Source organism: Octodon degus, unplaced genomic scaffold, assembly GCF_000260255.1.
Source record: "Octodon degus isolate 3935 unplaced genomic scaffold, OctDeg1.0 scaffold00006, whole genome shotgun sequence".
NCBI classification, from domain to species: Eukaryota; Metazoa; Chordata; class Mammalia; order Rodentia; family Octodontidae; genus Octodon; species Octodon degus.
Genome location: NW_004524582.1, coordinates 29,490,838 through 29,511,098, shown reverse-complemented (window position 1 = coordinate 29,511,098; position 20,261 = coordinate 29,490,838). Strand labels below are relative to the sequence as shown.

Genomic DNA, 20,261 nt, shown 5'->3' with positions numbered 1-20,261 from the left:
ACTGTGGTAGCTATTAATCTTTTACCTTAAAGCATAAGAGCAAAATCAACAATTATATGACAGAATTCATCATAAATTGGGAACTTGTATTCAAAGTGTTCTCCCTTGTTAGAGTGGAGAGATTTACAAAGGATCCTGGATAAAATAAAGATAACTAAAAAGAAAGTAGATGTAAGGCTGGAGGACAAAGCCTCACCATGCAGACTGGGAAACCAGAGAATGTGGTGGAAGAGAAAGAATGAGGGAGTAGGCAAGGAATTACCTGAGCGTGGTCTCTGGGTGTGGCTGGGATTTGTTCTCTGTGGCTGGAGACTCCCCAGCTGTTTAGAGGAGGAAAAGAAAAGAAAAGAAAAGAAAAGAAAAGAAAAGAGAGAGAGAGAGAGAGAGAGAGAGAGAGAGAGAGAGAACGAACGAACACAGGGCTAGGCCCACCCACCTGCTTCTGTTCTATGACTTTGTCCCCAAGCACAGTGCTGGCTCACCTAGCTTTCCGCCTGTTGGTTTGTGTTCTTACTGCTGCTTTGGACTTTCCCACGCTGCTTATCTCACGTGTCCGTCTTCTACACCCTAGTCAGAACACTGCCGTGTCACTGTCACTCTCTCTGGTCTCTACCTTCCCACACAGCTCACCTCAGGTGTGGCAGAGTGAGGGGAGAGGGGCTGTTCTGCAGCCCTCTGGTCCACCTGGGTCACAGCAGCAGCAGCGGGAGGGGCCACCCCCCACGCTGTTCCGCTGCTCACCCTGCTGCAGGGGCAGTGATGGCCCTGTTAGTCCTTAAGCTCTATAGTGTGGCCCTGCTGGGTTCTTCCAGCACAGTTTCACCCTTGTTTGCTTTTGCTCTTGCCCTGGGTTTCCCTCTGTCTGCCCAGCTTTCTGTGTTTTACCTGACAGAACCTTCAAGTCTCACTCGGGTTGTCACCTTGTCCACCTTTCAGGCTCATCCTAAAATGGCCATACAAGCTGGATCTTCCCTCTTCCCAGAACTGCCCTTCCTGGGCCACACCGCCGGCTGCCATGACTGTGAGCTCCACAGGCTTTGCTCACACCCTGCTTCCCCACCGGCCTGAGCTTCAGGTCGGCAGCTTCGTGCCCCACTCAGGTCCGCAGGCCTCCTCTTAATCAGCAAATCATTGCATGGACACTCAGCTTTCTTCCACGTCAGACTCACCACGTCAGGGCTTCAGTAAGCCCTAGGTGATGGCTGGAACATTTCTGACTTCTAATCTGACACATGCGAGAGTTTTCATCCCTTGTGCAATTGTGAATCCCATCTGCTCTTCTAATGAATGAAAATTTAGTTCTATGCAAATGCTTCTGCGGGAATCATCCCTTGCGGGCATCCTCTGGGGACCATACTCATCTGCTGGTTCTCTGGATCTGCATTTGGAGCCTTCTGGGAACTTGTAATTGGGCCTGGAAACTGGACAGCTAAGGTGAGTGAAATGCACAGGCCTGCCACTTGGCATTAGGAACTTACAGCCCCAGGACCTGTGGGATTAGATTTCCGTGAGAGAGACTACCCCTCTCCGTCCTCTACACTAGACCCGCTGCCTATGCTGTTACCCCGACGACCTCCGAAACACAGCCCCATGGAACACCAAGACGCAGAGATCTCCTCTGGGCACTGTTCACTACCTCAGGCCGGAGGCTGTCCTAATTAGGGCGGCAGAAGCTCGAGTCTTCTCTACAGCTTGGACAATCAGCTTCTTTCTTGTCTGAGAAACACAGCTTTTGCTTCTGGAGCTCTGTGTCACAGAGACAACAGCCTGGACTTCTGATCCAAATGGATGGGCCTCAAGTTGCAGCTCCTCCACGCCCAGTGGTGGCATGACCCCAGGAAGGCTACCTGACATCTTGTGGAATGTGAGAGGGGTGTACAGTGATGAAATGCAGTGGCTGGCACACAGTAGGGCCACGTTACATGCATGTTTTCTTCTTCCCCTCAAATCTGGGTGCAGCACTGTTTCCCTCTCCTGGAGGCAAGTGCCAGGACAAGCTGCCTCGTGCTCAGTGTGAGACCAGGATGAGGCCGGGGGCCCAGGTGCAGTCTCTGCTAGGTAAATCTGCAGGGTGCAGCGTCAAAGGGCAGACAGGCAGGCCTGGTAGGAAACGACTGAGCTTCTCTAGTGGCCCTGGAGCGACATTCCTTGTGCTCAGTCTGCTTTCTGGAAACAGCCTGCAGGCAGTCACAGGTACTTTATAGGATCACGGAGGAGGCTGCAAGTCAGGGATTCCTGCGTGCTGCCTGGCCTCTGTGTCCTCAGCGTACATGGAGGTGCTGTGTGCCCATCATGTCTGGCATGGTACTCCGGTGTCCCTGCTGGTGCTCCCCTCTCCTGAATGTCAGTGTCCTGCCCTGACCTCTACTATGTCACCTTAGTACTTGGACTTTAGCTATGAGCACGTACATCCCACACTGCTCTCTGGCTCCTGAACACCAGCTCCACAAAGATTCATCACCCCAGGATCCCCAGCAGCCCACAAGCTTGGGGCAGCTGCCAGTTTCCCCCACACAGTGAACCCCAATCTAGAATGCACTCAGCTGCATAAACCAGGCACCCGAGCAGCCAGCTTTGCCCGTCCTCCCTCTGCTCCCACCTGGCCAGTCCCCGAGCTACGCTCCTTTGTTTTCTCTTGAGTCTAAAGGCACTGACCACCCAGCTCCAATTGCTGCAGTGGCAGATCCCTCTGGAAGGGACCTCAGAAAGGTGATCCCCAGGGAATGCCTGCAGAGTGAGTGTTCAGTGTCCCCAGGGACCCCTTCACAGAGAACAGACTTAGGACTGTGCATAGCCCCCAGCATTTCTGCTAAGGGCCGCCCTGGTCACTGAGGCCAGGCTGAGCAGCACCACAGAGCTCGGAGCTCAGCGTCATACCAACCTGGGCCTGACTCGCCAACCATGTCCACTTGAAGTCACCCTGCTCTCCAAGCCCCTGCTCCCTCAACTCTAAACTCCATTTACTCTAAAGCAAGAATAAATGACCATGTCTGCCTCCTATTCCTTGGCATCCAAAGAAGTTAGAGGTGAGAAATACTTAGCTGAGGACCTGACACACAGCAAACACTCAAAACAAAGTGGCCTTGACTTGCTTGCTTTTCTCTCACTGCTGAGACAAAATATCTGACACCCAAAATTAAGGAGGGACAGGCTTATTTAGCACAATGTGTGGAGGTTTCAGTCTGTAATCAGCTGGCTCCAAGGCAGGGTGGCACATGGCAGAGGGGTGATAGTTCATGGCAGCATAAGACAGCAAAAACAAAAGGGACAGAGCAAGCCTCTTTTCCTTCCTTACCCTGTGCGGGGGGAGGTACAGGGGAGGGGTCCTCTAGGCCCTGCGTGCAGACCGCTGAATCACCTCATTAAGCTTCTCAACTTCCCGTATTGACACAATGACTTAACCATACCAGGCCTACTGTTTTTTCCATCACTTCCTGACAACTTTACTTAGTTGAGCAGATTCTGAATTTCTATAAATCTGCTCATACAAGCTGGCAGAGCAAATGCAGAGCTACATGCAAAGCTCTTCGATGTAATTACTTCAAAATGAAGTTGTGCCCACAACCACAAAATGCAGACGAGCGGGAAAAAGAGACCTGAACAGCGGCAAGAGCTCTATGGTGGTGACTTCTGTACAGAAAGAAACAAGGAGCAGCAAAGACCCGCATGCAGGAGACCCGGAGCCAAGATCTCCAGAATGTCCGGCAGGTCCATGGGGCGGGCTGACCCGGCAGGAGCTCTCCCAGCTCCCAGGGGGAGTGACGGGGTGGCCAGCTCTGGAGGAGGAAAGCGGTTTAGGACACAAATTCCAGTCCCTACAACCTAAGTGTTTTCTAGGAAGGTACCTTACAGAAAAGTTGGGGCAGGACAGGGGTCCCACATCCGGAGGAAGGAAGGTGCCCAGAGAGAAATGGGGCAGACGGAGCTAGAACGCTCAGGTGGCAAGCTGTTTTAGTTTTAATACTCCATGAAACAGAAGGACGGTGGGCTCTACCCACGGATGAAACCTCTCCCGATCCACATCATATTCTACAAGTCCAAGCTAACCTGTTTCATTTAAAAAATAAGTGAATAAAATCAAAGTCAAATTTCATTCAAAATTATTAAAACACAAAGAGGAAGGACTGAAATAATGCTATTGCAGTGAGGGCACTCGAGAAAGCTGTGCCAACGAAACAAAAAGTTTTCAAGCTGTTTCAAACAACGTCAAAGGCCCGTGGTGATTTGTATCACGCATGGTCCCCAGTGGACAGTGCCTTCTGGTACGGTGGCCCCAAGGCCCCGCCCAGGGGTGGCCATGTGACCTGCTCTGGCCAATGGAAGCTCAGGAGTGGGAAACACGTGGTCTTGGGCAGTGTGCAGGGCTTGGGTGCACCGTTTGGAAGCGCTGCACCAGCTGAGGAGGCTCGTGGGCGTCCTTAGATGACAGCAGATGACATGAAGAGAGGCCCGCTCACCTCTGCTGACTCTGTCCAGTTAAATACGTGTGCCTGAGGGAGCCCGGCCAGATACAGCTGAGGTCGCCCCGCTGCCCCTGGTCTACCACCACAGCCGAGGCATTGTATGACGTTACTGTTCCAAGCCTAAGCCTTAACAGAGTTTGACGCACAGGATTTGATAGCCAATGTAAGCATTCAGAATTAAAAGTGGGTAAAGACATTAAGAAAGTTAAACAAGACAGGGAAGACCCAGCCTACATTAGAATAAAATTCATCAGCAGTCAGGCAAAAGATCCCCAGAAAATAAATAGAAATAAAAGCGAATTGTTTCAGGAATAAAATCCCCTAGAAAGCACCCAAAACAAATGAACACAATAAACAAAACCTTCAGAGAAAGATAACAAGGAGAAAACTTGAAAACTTAAAGTAAGAACTAAACATATTAGAAATGACAAATATTGAAGATTGGCAAACAAGACACAACATTCAAACGGGTGACATTAAAGACAAAGCAAGGGAACAGAATCCACAGGACAGCGATGCCTCCATAAAATGCTGCGACATGAAAAGCATCGAGAAATTATGCATTGAAAGAGCACCGTGTGCCTAAGACTACAGATCCAGGGCAACCAAAGTCCAGTTCTATTTGGGCAATACTATTAGATTTCAATGGAAAAAAAAAGATCATTTTGCTCCACTTGTGCAAGTGTGACCCAGGAAATGGGGGGTCTCCTGGCAGAGGTGACAGTGGCCGATGGTGGAGAGGGGCAGAGAGACCAGCACCCCCTGGGGACAGGCGGAGCGGGTGCAGGGTGGAGGGCGGCCATGAAGCTGAGCGGAAGCGGAGCCCTTGGCAGGAGCCCAGGTCACTCACCCATGTAGGGCTTGGTCCCCGCCATGGAGGAGGCCTTTTCTGCTCCTCTGACAACAGTCGCTATGTTGAAGTCCGTGATGTGAACGTGCCCTGCAATGACAGACACAGAGCCTCAGTGAGCGCTGCGGTGCGGGGCTCTTTCCTCATGCAACAGAGATCTGTGGTCTGCAAGGTAAAGAACAGGGAGAAAATTAGAGTTTTGGGTTACAGTAACAGTTGACCCCGTGCTTTAAATCTGTGTAAACTGGGTTTCATTGTGTATGTTTTTAATCTCAGTGCTCTAGGAGGCTGAGGCAGGAGGGCTGCAAGTTCAGGCCCAGACTCAGCAATTTAGCAAGACTCTCTCAAAATTGAACAGAGAGGATATGAAAATGTAATTCAGTAGGGAAGCATTGGGTTCAAACCTTAGTACCAAAACTATATACATATGTATTTATTGTGCATGGTTTACAATGGGAATTTGGTACTATGTGTACCTTATCTGTAAATGTATTTATGTCAAGGAGCAGGGTTTTTGAAATGTAGGGCTCCCAAGTTGAGAGACACCGATGTGGAGAAGAAGGCGCCTGGGAGGTGAGCCACAGGTGGCCGTAGGGTCCTGCTCTGGGCCGCAGTGAGTGGACGACGGCCGGCGGGTGGGCGAGGTGCTCCTGCTGCTGTTGCCACTGCAGTCAGTGAGGCCCTCGGCGAGGATGGAGCTCTGTGGGTTTAGTGGGGCGCAGTGGGGTTGGCACCATGCTCCAGTCACATGGAGTGATGGCAGCCGGAGGGACCCGGGACAGCCAGGAGCACAATGAAGGGGTGCTCAGGAATGGTGAGTGCGGATGGGGGGAAGGGAGGCAGCAGGGGTATGGGCTCTCAGGGTGAAGGGGAGAGGCGGAAGAAGGAGGGGGACCCAAGGCAAGCCCTGAACGGCAGCACCTGTCATCCAGGAATCTGCGCCTGAAAGGAGCCGGCGCCGAGCCCCTCACGACAGCTCTGCTGCGGGCACGCTGCCTTTGTCTGTCACCACACCGTGGCACATGGCTGGCTGGGTTTCATCAGCCCTGAGTCTGAGGGCTGTGTTCGGGATGTGGGGTTCAAACACTTCGGAGGTGTGATCTAACAGGGCAGTGGATATTTACATGGTAAAGCCTTTCTTACAGCCAGAGACACACTGCCACGCTTCCCTCTCAAGGCGCCTCCCTCGCCCTGAGCACACTCGGCGCCTCCTCCCGTTCCCAGCAGCCGCTCCGCTCCGGGAGTCCTCGTTCACAGGTGGCTAAGGTGCACTGGTGTGGCTGCCTCCATATCCTGGATGGGCCAAAACCACCTCTCATTGTCATTCTGGCTTTGCGGAAGAGCCAGACGCCATGAGAAGGTGAACAAGGTCGTGCTGCAGTATTTTAGGTGGACAGGCGTCGTCACGAAGCCGTGAAGTGTTCTGGAGGACGTGAGTGGCTATGTGTCCTCTCCTGTGGTGTTAAAAATGTAAACATTACTGTCGTGTCGGATCATGCCTTGTAGGTCGGTGGCATACAGAAAATGGGGGGACTTGGAGGGCACCCCCAAGAGACAGGACATTGTCTGCAGCAGGTCTGACAGGGATGCAGCGAGGCCTGGGGAGGGCCTGCGAGGAGCGCCTGATGTGACCAGCCAGGGCACATGGCAAAGCCACCAGGTGTCAATGTGTGCCCTGCGCCACGGGCTCAGCTGCCAGCCCGAGGTGTGTGCGGCGGCTGTGCTGCCCCCCACCCCAGGGCCCCAGGTGCTGTGGCAGCCCCGCTTTGGCGTAGTAACGATCTGCGGTACTGTCCAGGTGCTGCGGCAGAGCCAGTATCTGCTGGGACGCATCCGTCTTTGCCTGCCGTGTTATTACCCCGCCAAGGCACGGCTTTTCTGCAGCCAGGGCCAATCCACCAGGCAGCTCCCCATGTCACTTCCTTAGGCAGTGCCTGCCCAGGCTGCACACAGCCCTGGCAGCAGCAGCATGGGGGGCCCCGAGGCTGGCTGCCACTTGGTCTTCCTCCATTTGTCCCTCCCCTCAGGACACATGGCACTGGTATCACGGAAGGCGCAGCTCATTGCTGAGTCGAGGAGCACAGAGCGCGGCTTGGGGTCGCTTTCCATGGCCTCCCTTGTGAGCCTCCTCCACCCCATGCGGTCACACCAGTCTCTGTCACTGTTCCATGGTCTTCCCTGGGCCTATGCAAACACATCCATGTGTCTTAGAACCCGAGTTTGCTTTTAAATGGCGAGATCCTACCCAGGAGGCATTCTTAAAATCGTGTTTTTGTACCTAGCTATCCCCCAGGACGTCTGCGCAAGTTAGCACACGCAGGCCCATCTGTGGCGCAGAGCCTTGCTCGCTTCCGGGGCCCCAGGGCCTGTGCACTGGCCTGGCCCAGGAAAGACTCGTGGAGGGGTTCCTGACTGACCAACTAACCCCTCAAACGAAAGGCTGAACTCAAGGGGCCTCACACATAAATCGGTTGCGTTCCTTCATGCTTTACACGTGCAGAGACACCACGCTGCTCACGGGGGGGGGGGGGGCACCCTCTGTTTAGACTGCAGCAATGTCCCTTTTTCAGATGGTCCAACTCAGGCTCCCTTTCTGGGATTTTTGTAATCATTCAGGCCACTGTCAGTGTTGCTACCACAGGCAGCTGGAACTTGGGCTATTTTCTGAGGATGAAAATCGTGACACCACGTGACTGAGAGCTGCATTGTTCTCCATCTGTGAGGAATTCTTTGCTGAGCACCTATCTGTGCCGAAGGTGGCGGACAGGGTTGGACCTGCCCCTGCCGAACACCGCTCAGTTGTGGATGTCGTGGTATCGGAGGAGGAGGATGGAGGGTGAAGTCCCACACTTCAGTCGGGGCTACGATGACTGATGCCTCACATCACTTCATGATGCCCCAGAAGGCAAGGACTTCCCTGCAGGCTGGGCTGGCAGCCTCCCTGCAGATCAGGGAGAAAGCACCCACAGCCCCCTCAAGGCACCCCGCGATCCCATCCACCGAGCATCTTCCCTTCCTTGATAGACTCTGTGAGGAAATGGTCAGCAAATGGGTAGCTGAGGCAGCTGTCTCTCTGGAACCTAGCAGGCCACATCTGGGGAGAGGATGAGGCCATTTCAAGGGGACAGTCCGCCCCGAGTGGCCGGCCTTGCTCAGGGGGAGTGGGTCCTGCTGCGATGGCTCCCTGGGAGTCTGTCAGGCCAGCACTGAGATAGCGCTCCCGAGGGGAGCAGACCCGGAGCCAGGCCGGACGCCTGTGGGCAGCAGCCTCCTGCCCCGCCCCTCTGGTGTCATACTGAATTTGGGGGACATCTCACTTGAGTGTCTGTTGCATCTCAGCTGCAGGACAGGGTCCACATCATGCCTGAGCCCGAAGGAAGGAGAGATGCAGAAGCTGGAAGCCTGCCCGAGGGAGGGACGCCCGGAGCTGTAAGCCCAGCTGTCTTGCCATGGCCGTGGTGTCCCCAGCTCCCCTGCACTCATGCTAAAAATAACTGTGCTTCCGAGGCCTCTGCACGGCCAGCAGTGCTGGTGCCCATCCTCCCCCGGGAGCACGCAGAGCGCAGTGCGACTCTTTCCCTCTCACTTATCTTCACAGAGATCACAGCGGCTTATCGCAGAACCACAGCAAAAAGGAAAAGAAAGCCAATCAGATGCCACACACAAGCTGAGCCGAGCTTCTCCAGGCTTCCGGCAGCAGGAGGTCTGGCCGCTTGCAGAGCAAGCCTTTGTCTGATAAAGGCTGAAGGGACCCTGGGATTCTTTCTGTTCTGCTGGACTGAGCTTCTGCCTGTGTCCTGGCTGCAAGATGGGGACACCTGCCTGCTCCAGTGGTTCAAAGGGAAATGGCCTAGAGTGGAAGCTGAATGAGTCCACGCTGCAGCTGAGCCACTTGGCTGAGATAGGGCAGGGCACTCCTGTCCCCATGCCTTCCAGCACTCTCCCTGGGCCCACTGTGACCCACAAAGCCTATCCCCATTTGCATGCTCTCTGAGGCCTCAGGGAGACCACCCGTCTCCAAGGGCCTTGGAGAATGTTCTGAGTTCCTCACCTTTTCCTGACTTCTGTGGCTCTCAATGCCATTGGACTGGATTGCTGGCCAGTGGGTTGTGGGCAAGGCCCCGGCCACTGGGCTGACATACATCCTGCCCACCTGGCTGTGCTGGGCATGTGATTTGACAGCAGCTCTGAAGCTCCATTTTTTCCTAGCCACGAGTGCCTGCACCATGATTCCCTCAGGTGTCATGTCACCCAGGATGCCGTGGCCTAGTGCTCACGTCTCCTCCTGCCCCTCTGTCTGCTACCTGTTATGTCGTAAGGGCAGCAGAAGCCCCTGTCTGACTCTTCTACAGCTCAGCCCTGGGCCAAGTACAGGTTCTGCAGATGAGATGCACACAGGCCAAGCTGAGGCCTCTTCCCAGGAGAGAACCCAAGGGTGAGTGGGCTCCAGGCACCACCTGGCTGAACACCTACTTTCCGGCTACCTTTCATGACATGAGCAGCTGAGGCCCTGACTGTCCAGCTAAGGCCCTAGACCTGAACTTTGACCCCAGGCAGGCTTCTGGGGACTGCCTCACCAAGCCTTGCCATGCCTTTCTCTTGGATTGCCCAGCAATGGCGCCCTTACTGCCCAGGGTGCAGGGTGGCAGGACAACTGCTTTCTGTGCATCCCAGCGCAGGAGGGACCCTCTCCAGGTAACTGTGGCTTGGGAAACCAGGCTAGCCTAGGAGCACTGAGTGCTGGGATAGCCCTCAGGCTGGGCTGTAATCAGGGCCTGGTGCCAGAGGGAACAAGGGAGGAAGGACTGTCACACCCACTGACTTCCACAAGCACCATCTAGGATGAGCACACAGCTGGCCCTTGGGCCACAGAAGGTGGCTGTGAGAGCCACCACCACACGCTGGGAGCGTATGGAAGTTGGGTCCGCATTTCTTACTGTCTGCAGCCTGGGAAGCCAAGGTCAAGGTGCCTGGGGCAATGTCTGGGGACTCCGAGCTGTGCGGGACCTTCTCACTGTCCACACAGGACACATGGGGTGAGGAAGCTCTCTGGGGGCCTCTTTTCTGGGGGCACTGATAGCCCTTTTGTCAGCTCAGCCCTCACTTTACCAGTCCTCCTCATCTCCCAAGACCTCCACCTGGGCTGTGAGGGTTCAATGCACGATCTGGGAAGACAGGTACATGCATTCAGACCACGGCACGGTGATTACTGGCGAGAACAAACCCACTCAGCTTCGCTCTGTCCACTTCCCCTTGGCAGGGCACAGGGTCCCTTCTGCAGGTCCTGCTGGGAAGCCCTCCTTTACCAAGGGGCTCCACGTCCCGGGGTCAGGAGCCTCTCCCAACCCTCCTACACTCAAGCCTCTGTTGGCAGTGAGGAAGCTGCCTTGTCTCTGGCGGCTCCATCCTTGCTTTCCTCTTTACCCAAGTTCCAGGGGCAAGACGGCGATGCTGCTATGGACAGAATCAAGCCCTCCCGCTCATCTACCGAAGCCCTGATCCCACAGCCTCAGAATACGCTCCTACTGCAAAGAGAGTCCCTGGATGTCCTCGACACTTTCTTGTCACTGGGACACCATACCTGACCCCACAGTTTAAAGAAAGGTGGTTTATTGGGGCCCACAGGCTCTAGGAGTGTCAGCCCAGGGCTCGCTGGCTCCAGGGCAGGGAGGGCTGGCGGAGGAGAGCTGCTCACAGTGCGATGGCCAGGAAGTGGAGCCAAGGGAGGGGCAGGGATGGGAGGAACAGGGGCCTCTCCTGGTAACAATTTAGAGCGCTCCCATGGCCTAATCCTCTTCCGAAAGGCCTGCCTCAGACCGCAGGAGGCTCCCTAGGGGAGCCTAGACAGACACCATGGCACAGCAGATGTTATGAGTTAAGATGAGGTTATACTGGAATAGTGGGAATAGTGGGCCCCCTAACCTGGTCTGACTGGTGACCAGTGACCTTGGAACAAAGGGGAACTTGGCCACAGCCCTGCACTCAGGGAGGGCGTGATGTCAAGACTGGGTGTGCGCTCGCACGTGCTAGGGGGCCACAGGAAGCGAGGAGAAGGGCCTCCAGGAGGAGCAGGCCCTGCTGGGCCCTAACTCGGGACTTTCAGACTGCAAGAAGGTGCACTGCTGCTGCTTCAGCCTTCATTGTGGGGGGGTTCGTCAGGGTAACTCCAGGCTGGCTAAGGGGGCAGCAGAGGCTCACATATGGGGCCCTTAGGACACCGGCACCATGTCCCGCAGAGCACGCAGGCGGAAATTCCCTTCCTACCAGCCCTCCTATCTCCCCAGCATCACCTAGGGGGCTTTAGCCCACTTCTGTGCTTTTCTCTTACACTCACAGGACCTGTCTAGGCTGGCAGCGCTCACCAGGGGATCCTGAGACCTGGAGGAGACCTCTTTTTGGGGTTCTCCACCCCACTTTTGCTGTTGCATTCCCTGGATCTGATTGCTATCAACAACTCATGCCCAGTTTTAGATTTTCCTGGAGTCTCATCCTGTTGGCATGCAGGGAACAGCATATAAAATGTTTGCCAAGGGAGGAGGGGTGTTAATGCTGTTGGCCACGGCTGTTCTGGGGCACGGCCACCAAATTTATCACCACATGTGCAAGCGACAGATGGAGGGCACACCTGTGAGATGAGCCAGCTAATGAGCATCTTGAAATCTAGGGCATTAATGGAAAGTGTGTTTGTGTGTATGTGTGTGCACGCATGCACGCACGCACGCACGTGCACTAAGGCCAACAGACCCCAAGCCAGTTGCCGTTGGAAAGGTGGTTTGCTGTGGTTCCGAAATGGACAGACCATGCTGAGAAGGCCTGCATGTGGAGCCGAGGAGGGCTGGGAGGGGCGGTGCTGTGCTGTGGTTTTTGTGAGGAAGAACGGGCCTGCTGGGGAAGCAGCCGTGGCATGGGCCGGTGAGGACAGTTTCAGTGCAGGAGTTCAGGGCATGTGTGCACACCATGTTCCGGAGCAGGGAGCCACCTATAGCAGGTGTTGGGGGGCTCTCAGTGTGGCTGGCTTGTGGCCGGAGAGCATGCCCCATGGGACCTGTTTCCTAGTTCTGGGCCTGGCTAGGCCTGGGAGGGGTCAGCAAGACTCCGGCCCTGAAGCAGCAGAAATCCAGGTCCTGGGCAGTGAGGAGAACAAATGTGCTCTGGGTGCAGCCCCTGCGTCACCAGCTGTCCAGGATCTGGACAGCTGGTAACCCGCACAGTGCCCCACAGAAGGCTGTGGGAAGAGACGGGGCTTCTGTGAGGCTCTGCAGACCCCCAGGGCCCAGGGTCAACATGGGTCAGTCTCTTCCGGGAAGCCCACCTTCCACACGCCCCTGGCCTTTATACCTTGAGCTGTCCTGGTGCCCGGCAGTGGTCCTGCTGGGCCACACTTACTGGGTCAGGTTTCTGTCCCTGCCTCAGCCCTGGACTAGACCTTAAGATGACCTGGGAACTATAAAAGTGCCAGTGGCCCCCCAAAGATGGTTGAGAGCTGGGTGGTCCTGGTGGAACCCACTGACACTCAGCAGGGGACAGGCAGGCACACTGGGGGCCATCACACAGAGCAGGGCTCCTTGGTGACAGAGGCCGTGCATCCCGCCATCACAGGCACAAGGCTGGCTGGTGGTATGTCTGCCACCACAAGGCAGGGACTACTTCGGAAATAGGGAAGGGCGTGGGGATAGGCTCCTGTGGAGTCTCCCTCAGTGAGCTCTGCACTGGAGACCCAGGGCCCAATGCAAAGCTCCCCCTGCGGCACTGACTCCCCTCCCTGCTGGTCTCCTGTGCAGCCTAGCACTTTGTGGGGGAAAAGGCTAGCACCCCCGTGCCAGGGTCCCAGCAGCCTCCGTCAGTGTCTTCCACTAGCACTCTTGGGCAGCGTCTGCATGTGTCCCCTCGGCACTTGTCCCGGTCTGGATCATCTTGGAGGCTCTGGGATTCCGCAGTGCTCACCTCTGGGTTTGGGTTTGGCCATGTGACTTGCTGTATAAAACGAGATGTGGCCAGTTGTGTGACATGGCTGTCCCTGCTCTTGCTTTTGTATGGCCAGGAAAAAGCCAGCCAGGTAAGCCCCCAGAGAAGGATTAGGGGGCCCAGGCCCAAGTGACAGCCAGCAGAGGGAGCTGAGCCTTGGGCCTGCCAGGGAGTCCAGCCAGCACAGCAGAGCCACCTCCCAACTCAGGGCGACCTCCACACTGGGAGCAGCCCAGCCAGGCTGCTTGTGTCCAACCACCCTGCAAGATCAGGAAGCTAAGCAGACATCAGAGCAGAGAAGGCCGCGTGGGTGCAGGGACTTGCTGTAGCTAGCAGGTCTGAGCACGATGATAAAGCACGAGTGCATTTAGGAGGTGCGATCGAAGATCCAGGCAATGTGCAAGAGAAACTGTTGTAACGAAAGACACACTGTTGTGAACCCCAAGTCCTCGTCTTTGCTTCAAACACGCTCACCCCTGCTCTTGCCGCTTTCTGCAGCAGTCCTGGCGTCCTCCCTCCTGGGCGTCCTTAGCTTCACTGTTCTGGACGCCTCGCTGTCCTTAGTCCATCTGGAGCACAGTGGACATCTATTCTTCTGTGGCTACCATAGTCCTTAGGGTAAACCCAGACCACTGAACTCCAGAATCTAACACAGAAACTGGAGGGGTAGCTCTGTCAGGTACAACAGGGATGCCTGGGACTCTGCCAAGGGCAGACATGGCACCTCGTGCCTGTGATGTGGTCCTCAGATGACCCATGTCACCTTCACAGGGGAGCAGTGGACACTCCACATCTCAGGCACACCTCCAGGCTGACTCGAGGTATCCAGGGGGCCCAGAAGTGGGGACCACTTCTCCACTATGACACCGAGGAGCAGAGAGGTGAGTGGTTCTGAGTCTCAGGTCCCCACAGCTGTCCCCACTGTACCCTATTGTCCCCACAGCTATCCCCACTTCACCCTATTGTCCCCAGAGCAGGAGATGAACAGAAGGGCTACAGAGCCCAAACTGCCACAGGGGCTCAACTCCACTCACCAGGCGGGTGCATAGTCCAGACCTGGCACCGATGCCCACCAGGACAGGAGCAGCAGAGGCCTTATGTGCCCATGCTGGCCTCCAGCTCACCACCCTCTGCTGCCCAGCACCCCATGCCTTCCACAGCAGCGTCCCCAGGGAGTCCCTGGCTTACCGTGCTCATCCAGCAGGATGTTGTCTGGCTTGATGTCCCTGGAAGAGAAAACAGAAGTGGGCGATGTGATTCAGGGCTCTGCTGAGGCACCCGCCTCCGGAGCTCTCAGGCGAGGCAGGAGAGTCAACATGCTAGCCGAGCCCTGGTGAGAGAGTCTCACTTCTTTTTCTGGCCTGGAACTGCAAGCAGATTGTTTGAATATTATTTTACTAAATATTTTGAATTTTTTACACCTCTCTTGCAAGTATCCAAAAAACTCTCAACCTGTACATCTGCATTTTCACTGTGCTATTCTAGTAGAGATTGGATGGCGTGTGTAGTCAGTGTCATTCCTGCCTTGAGGATGCCTGGTGCCCCTGGCAGGGACAGGGCCTCGCAGGCCAGCACATGGGAGCCCGCCTGCCAAGTCCACAGCTCGGCCTGTTTTTTGTTTTTTTTTTTTTTCATTTGTGTATTTGGTACAGGGTCTCATTATGCAGACTGGATTCATGGTGATCCTCCTGTTTTCAGCCTCCCCAGTGCTGGGATTACAGGCGTGCACCACCATGCCCAGACTCTGTCCCTGGCTCAGCGCACCCCAGGGCAGGGCCAGCATGGCATGCGGGACCACAGATTGAACCCTGGTCCCTGCTTGCCAAAGTAGGCGCTTTGTCCACTGAGCTGTCTCACCTGGGCCTGGTTTTGTGTTTGTGCTCCGTAAGCTTAGATTGTTTTTATATCTTTAAAGGTTGTAAAAACAAAGTCAAACACACATACACGCACGCACGCACGCACACACACACACACACACACACACACACACCCCTGACAGGAATATACCACAAGGATGGATATAGCCGTGGAGCTCTGAAGTTCTACTCTCTGGCCCTTTGTGCCTAGCATTTCACAGAGCAATCTGTGTGGTGACATCAGAGCCCCAGGTCGCCATTGTAGCACCAGGCCTCCACTTTCCACAAAGTACTTAATGTTTTTTCTTTCAACAGTAGGTGTTGAACCTCAGGGCCTTCATAATGGGCTACATCCCATCCCTTTTTTAATATTTTATTTTGAGACAGGGTCTTACTAAGTTGCTGAGTTGCCCCGGCTGGTCTTCAATTTATGAACCTCCTATCTCAGCCTCCTGGAGTGCTGAGACCATGAGAGGAGGCCACCATGCCCAGCTTTCCAAGGGGCACTTTCAGAGGTGGGGGCTTTGCGTTGTGCCCATCTGCACTGGGTGCAGCGCTGGTCACTGTGAAGGAGGTGGGCCGTAGGCCAGCATGTAAAGGGAAAGAGGCACAGGACAGGCTTAGCTCTGACCTGGAGGTGTGTGTGCACTCGCCAAAGCTGTGTTGGAACACGGTTGTAGACACACACACTGCATGCGCTCATTTATAATAAATGCCAAAGCCAGTGAAACTAATGACAGCTTTCTAGGCCATAAAGAGCAATCACCCAGAGTTTATCAAATATTCATTCTGCCTGAGAACACACTGAGCTTGTCTGTAATAAGGCCAAATGCTGCCTTCCTTGGGAGGAAAGAAATAGCCTATGTGTTTAAACTGTTCGTCTCATGGTGACTTGTTGAGCCCAGGAATCCGCTGAGCATTGAGGGAATGGGCCCCTGCTGCCAACTACGCACAGCATCTTCTGCAAACACAGATGCTACGTGTTGGTGGCCAGGGAGCCCCGCGGAGGCAGGCGCCTGTGGAGGGACACAGCCAGAGCAAGAGGAGCAGCCCCGGCACCCGTGTGAGCCGCTCCCGAGTAGGACAGCTCCCGGCAGGGAGAAGAAAAGGAAGCAGCAAGCGTCAAGCCCACTCTTTACAGCATCATGGGGTGGGGGTGACCTTGTTTGCAGGACAGAGATAGGGGACGTGGTGGCCATGGCTGAGGGAGCATGAGCCCCAAGACACCTGCCGGGGCCAGGCCCCAGGACAGCGCAAGCAGGACAGGTGGCTCGCTGGAAGAGAGACCCCAGAGTGCTCTTTGATGCACTGGGTTCCCCTGGAACCCCTGTAACTTCAGAACAGGGCCTTGTTTGGAAATGGAGTCTTCAGAGGTATACTCAGTTAAGGATGGGAAGATGAAATTATCCCAGATTCAGGGCAGGCCCCCAATCCAATGACTCAGGTCTACAGAAAAAAGGGGGTGCAGATTTGGACACAGGCCTGGAGGAGAAGGCAGCCAAGTGGAGACAGGGCAGAGCTCAGAGCAAGGCAGCCGAGGAGCAAGATGAGGGCAGGAGCGACTGTCCCGGAGAACACCCACGGACAACGGCCCTAGCCACACTTGGACTTTGCCCGTGTGGCCCTTTGAGCCAGCTCAGAAGCTCAGCTACTGTGGGATGCCCCTTAGAAGAGCGGGGTCCTGCTGAACTCTCCAAGGCCAGGAAGAGTGGGGTCCGCACAACCAGGAAGTAGATTCTCATTTTGCAGTGCAGGCAACAGATGGCCAAGAGGAAAATCAGCCAGTGACACACGCGCAGACAGCTCCAACAGCCTACATCCCAGGGTGACACTGATAAAATGTCATGTCAGCAACCCTGGGGCTCTGCATGAGACTCTTCCCTGGCAGACTGGAGGCGTGGAGGATTGGAGCTGCCACAAGGGAGTGGGCCCTGTGGCAGGGACACATGCTGCTTCTAGCCAGTGGGTAGCGAGAAAGTGGGGACCTTAGTCCTACAGCCACAAGGATGAATTCTGCCAAGCATGGGGAGAGCTTGGAGAAAAGAGGGGCATGTGGTTCACAGACTGGGGACACCGGGGCTTGCGCGCCTGGCCAGAGGACGTCAGCACGGTACTGGTGGTAATTAGCTCTGCAGCAAGAGAGAACAGTTACCTAGCCAAGCGTCTTGGGCAACTTTTTCTGAGTCTCATTTATGAGTCTATTTTGAAAAGCTTTTTTCTTTTTAGTTCAGGCTGCCCTTGAACTCATCATATTATCTCAGCCTGGCCTCAAACTCATGGCCATCCTCCTGCCTCAGGCTCCTGAGTGCTGGGGTTACAAGCGTGCACCACTATGCCTGACTTCATCTTATCTTGAAAATGGGCAGAATACCAGCTTCCGCCCAGTGACTGTGAGTGTCGGAGGCGATGGCACTGGCGACGCTTGGCTCAGCTTCCAGGGTGAGAAGTGTAGAAAGACGGGACGTGTGGGGACTGCTGCTGCTGCTCCTGGAGGCACCCGGGAGAGCTCCGGCAGTGTCTTGAACATCCAGCAGAGTGGATGAGGCTGGGGCTGACTCCCATGGAGCCATGTGCAGGAGAGGCGGCCTTGGAGTCACCCAAATAAGGGCACTGCATGGGCAGAGTCCTACCAGAGCTGTTCCTTTAGCTGCTTTGTGACCACCTCTGACTGCCCTGTTTTCCACACTGACCCTATCTCAGGCCTCCAGCATCATCCCGCCGAGAGCCAGGGCTCCTGCCTCTGGGAAGGGCTCCGCAGGCCCCACGTGGATGGGGAGGTGCTGATGATGTTATCTGAGGACAGGGCCATCATTTCAGAGCTGGGCAGGCTGACGCTGCAACAATGGAACGTAGACAGGTGAGACCATAAAACCTGGTTCTATCCCCTGCTCCAAATCAAAGCACATAAGCCATAAGCCATTGACAGGACTATTTTCAAAGCAGATGCCAGGCAGGGCTCTGAGGATAGGTCTGCCAGTGTCCCTTGTGGGGGCTTCTTGGATTCTGTGCCGGTGATCTCCTGCAGCCATGAGGACTCATCACACCCTGGGGACTAGAGCTCACGGCCCACTGAGCCTGGGCTGCAGGTCGGGTAATAACACCTACCCTGGGGGGCTCGTGAGGGATCACTGAGATGCTTCTTGTGACAGTGACCAGCCCAGGGCCAGGCACAGGGAGCAGGGCTGCTGCTGCTGCTGGAAGGGTAGACACCTGTCAGTGCTGGGGTCCAGCCAAGAGCCTAGGTGCCGGGGGAGGTGACCCAATGCATTCGGTGGGGCTCAGGGAGTGAGTCTCGGGATGCCCTTGGCTGTGCTCTCACTTGATTGGTCAGCATGGGATGAGCTAATGAGGGATAAGCTAACGAGGCTGGCCCTCAACCCTTGGGACCTCCCACCTCGGCCTGCATCCTCCTGCTAGCATCTGGGTAACAGTTAGACGGGGCAGCACCACCCACTGCTCCTCGGGCCTTGCTTCTTCCTCTGCTCCCTCCCCTGTGTCCATGGTGGGCCGGGACTGGGTACAAAGCACAGACAGGCACTTCCGCGTTCCTGGCAGTCCTGGGGATGCTAACAGCAGACCATAACTTGCGCTTGCCGGGTGCCACTTGGAGCACATTAGTGGTGTGTAGCGGGCCACCTGGTGCCACGCGCTGCAGGCACGTTCTATATGTCACGCCTCTTAACCCTGACATGGCCTTCGGAGGCCAGTATTTTTAGGGTGAGGAGAACTGTTCCCAGAAGTCAGTAATGTGCTAGGGTGCCCTTGAGACCTGTTGGGGAGCAAAATGCTCACAGCAGTCTGACCTCCTCTAAGCTGTTTCTGGACCAGCGTTCTCTGGTTGGGTGAACTGGGAGGGGGACTGAGGACCTCAGATTCTCAGCACTCTAAAGCAAGCAGTCATTGTCACGAAGCATACTTGAGAGGAAAAAATATATATATATATATGTATGGGGTCTCACTTCTAGTGATCCTCCTGCTCAGCCTCCCCAGCGCTGGGATTACAGGCGTGCGCCACCACACCTGGTCTTGGTGGCCAGCTTGGTGCACCTGGGATCCCCAGGCCAGCATGGCATGTGGTACGGGGATTGAACCCAAGTCCTTATGCTTGTCAGGCAGGAGCTTAGACAGCTGAGCTATCTCCCCAGCCCCGAAATATATTCTTTTAAAAAGTACTTTATTCACATTTCAGCCTGCTTTTTATTACAACCCATCCCTGTAAGTTGGATTTCTTTTTTGGTGTGATCCATGTGGCTTTAGAAAACATGAATCTGGCCCTGTCCCTCCCCTGTATAAATTCTCTCATGGCTTCTGGTGCCCACGACACTGGTGGGCAGCCTCTGCGATTCTGTTTCGAAAAAAAACCCTCGGAAATGAAAGTGTCCCTGGGATGTGACAGTAAACGCGCAATTCTATATGGATAAAGTGGCTGTGACTCAGCCCGAAGGCTGGGAAGCAACTTCGACAGCGCGCACACCACTGTTCGGGGCACTTCGGCCCTGCATCCAGCGTAACCCTGCGCGGCGCACATCACCATCCTGCATCCAGCATAACCCTGCGCGGCGCACATCATGGTCCTGCGTGGGGCGAGGCTCTCTCCTCTGCTCTCCTGCCAAGATGGATGACACCGGGTAATAACTTCATTCCCAAAGCTGTGCCCTCCGTCGGGCCTTGATGCAGGCTCGGGCACTGAGGCAAATGCATCCTCGCATCCACTGACTAGCTCCAAGCACATCTGCTGGAGGCCGGGCAGCTGCTGGGGCTTGAAGGCCTGTCCAAGGCGGCACTCGGTTTAGCGCATTCCTCCCCTAGGTGGGCCCAGCGATTCTCCGGTTCATGCCTAGTGCAGAGGTTGCCCTCCCCAGCAGCTCAGGGGTCCCCCTCACCCCACCCAGCCACCCAGCTCAATGCGAAGCCTTTCCTGTTGCTCTTACCGTAGTGCATCACACCCATGGGCTGGTGCATGAGCTGGCCCGCTCTCCCGGATGCAAACTCCCCTATGCAGGAACAGCTGAAGCAGCAGAGGGAAAATGCCAAAAGCCCGGGGCAGGGGGAGGCCTACTGCATACCCTGCAGCAGCCCCGAGACAGCCTGTGCTGTGCTGTTGAGTGAAGCTTGGTAGCTTTTTTT

At 55.4% G+C, this 20,261-nt stretch overlaps 1 protein-coding gene across 1 annotated transcript in view; it reads right to left on the bottom strand.

Moving 5' to 3' along the window:
• Positions 1 to 20,261, bottom strand: part of Stk32b (serine/threonine kinase 32B) — a 331,961-nt gene that overhangs the window by 54,063 nt on the left and 257,637 nt on the right. Inside the window, exons 5-6 of the mRNA XM_004624576.2 lie at positions 14,467 to 14,504; positions 5,314 to 5,403 (exon numbers count right to left, since the gene is read on the bottom strand). Coding sequence (XP_004624633.1) covers positions 5,314 to 5,403; positions 14,467 to 14,504 — 128 coding nt within the window. The remainder of the gene's footprint in view (positions 1 to 5,313; positions 5,404 to 14,466; positions 14,505 to 20,261) is intronic.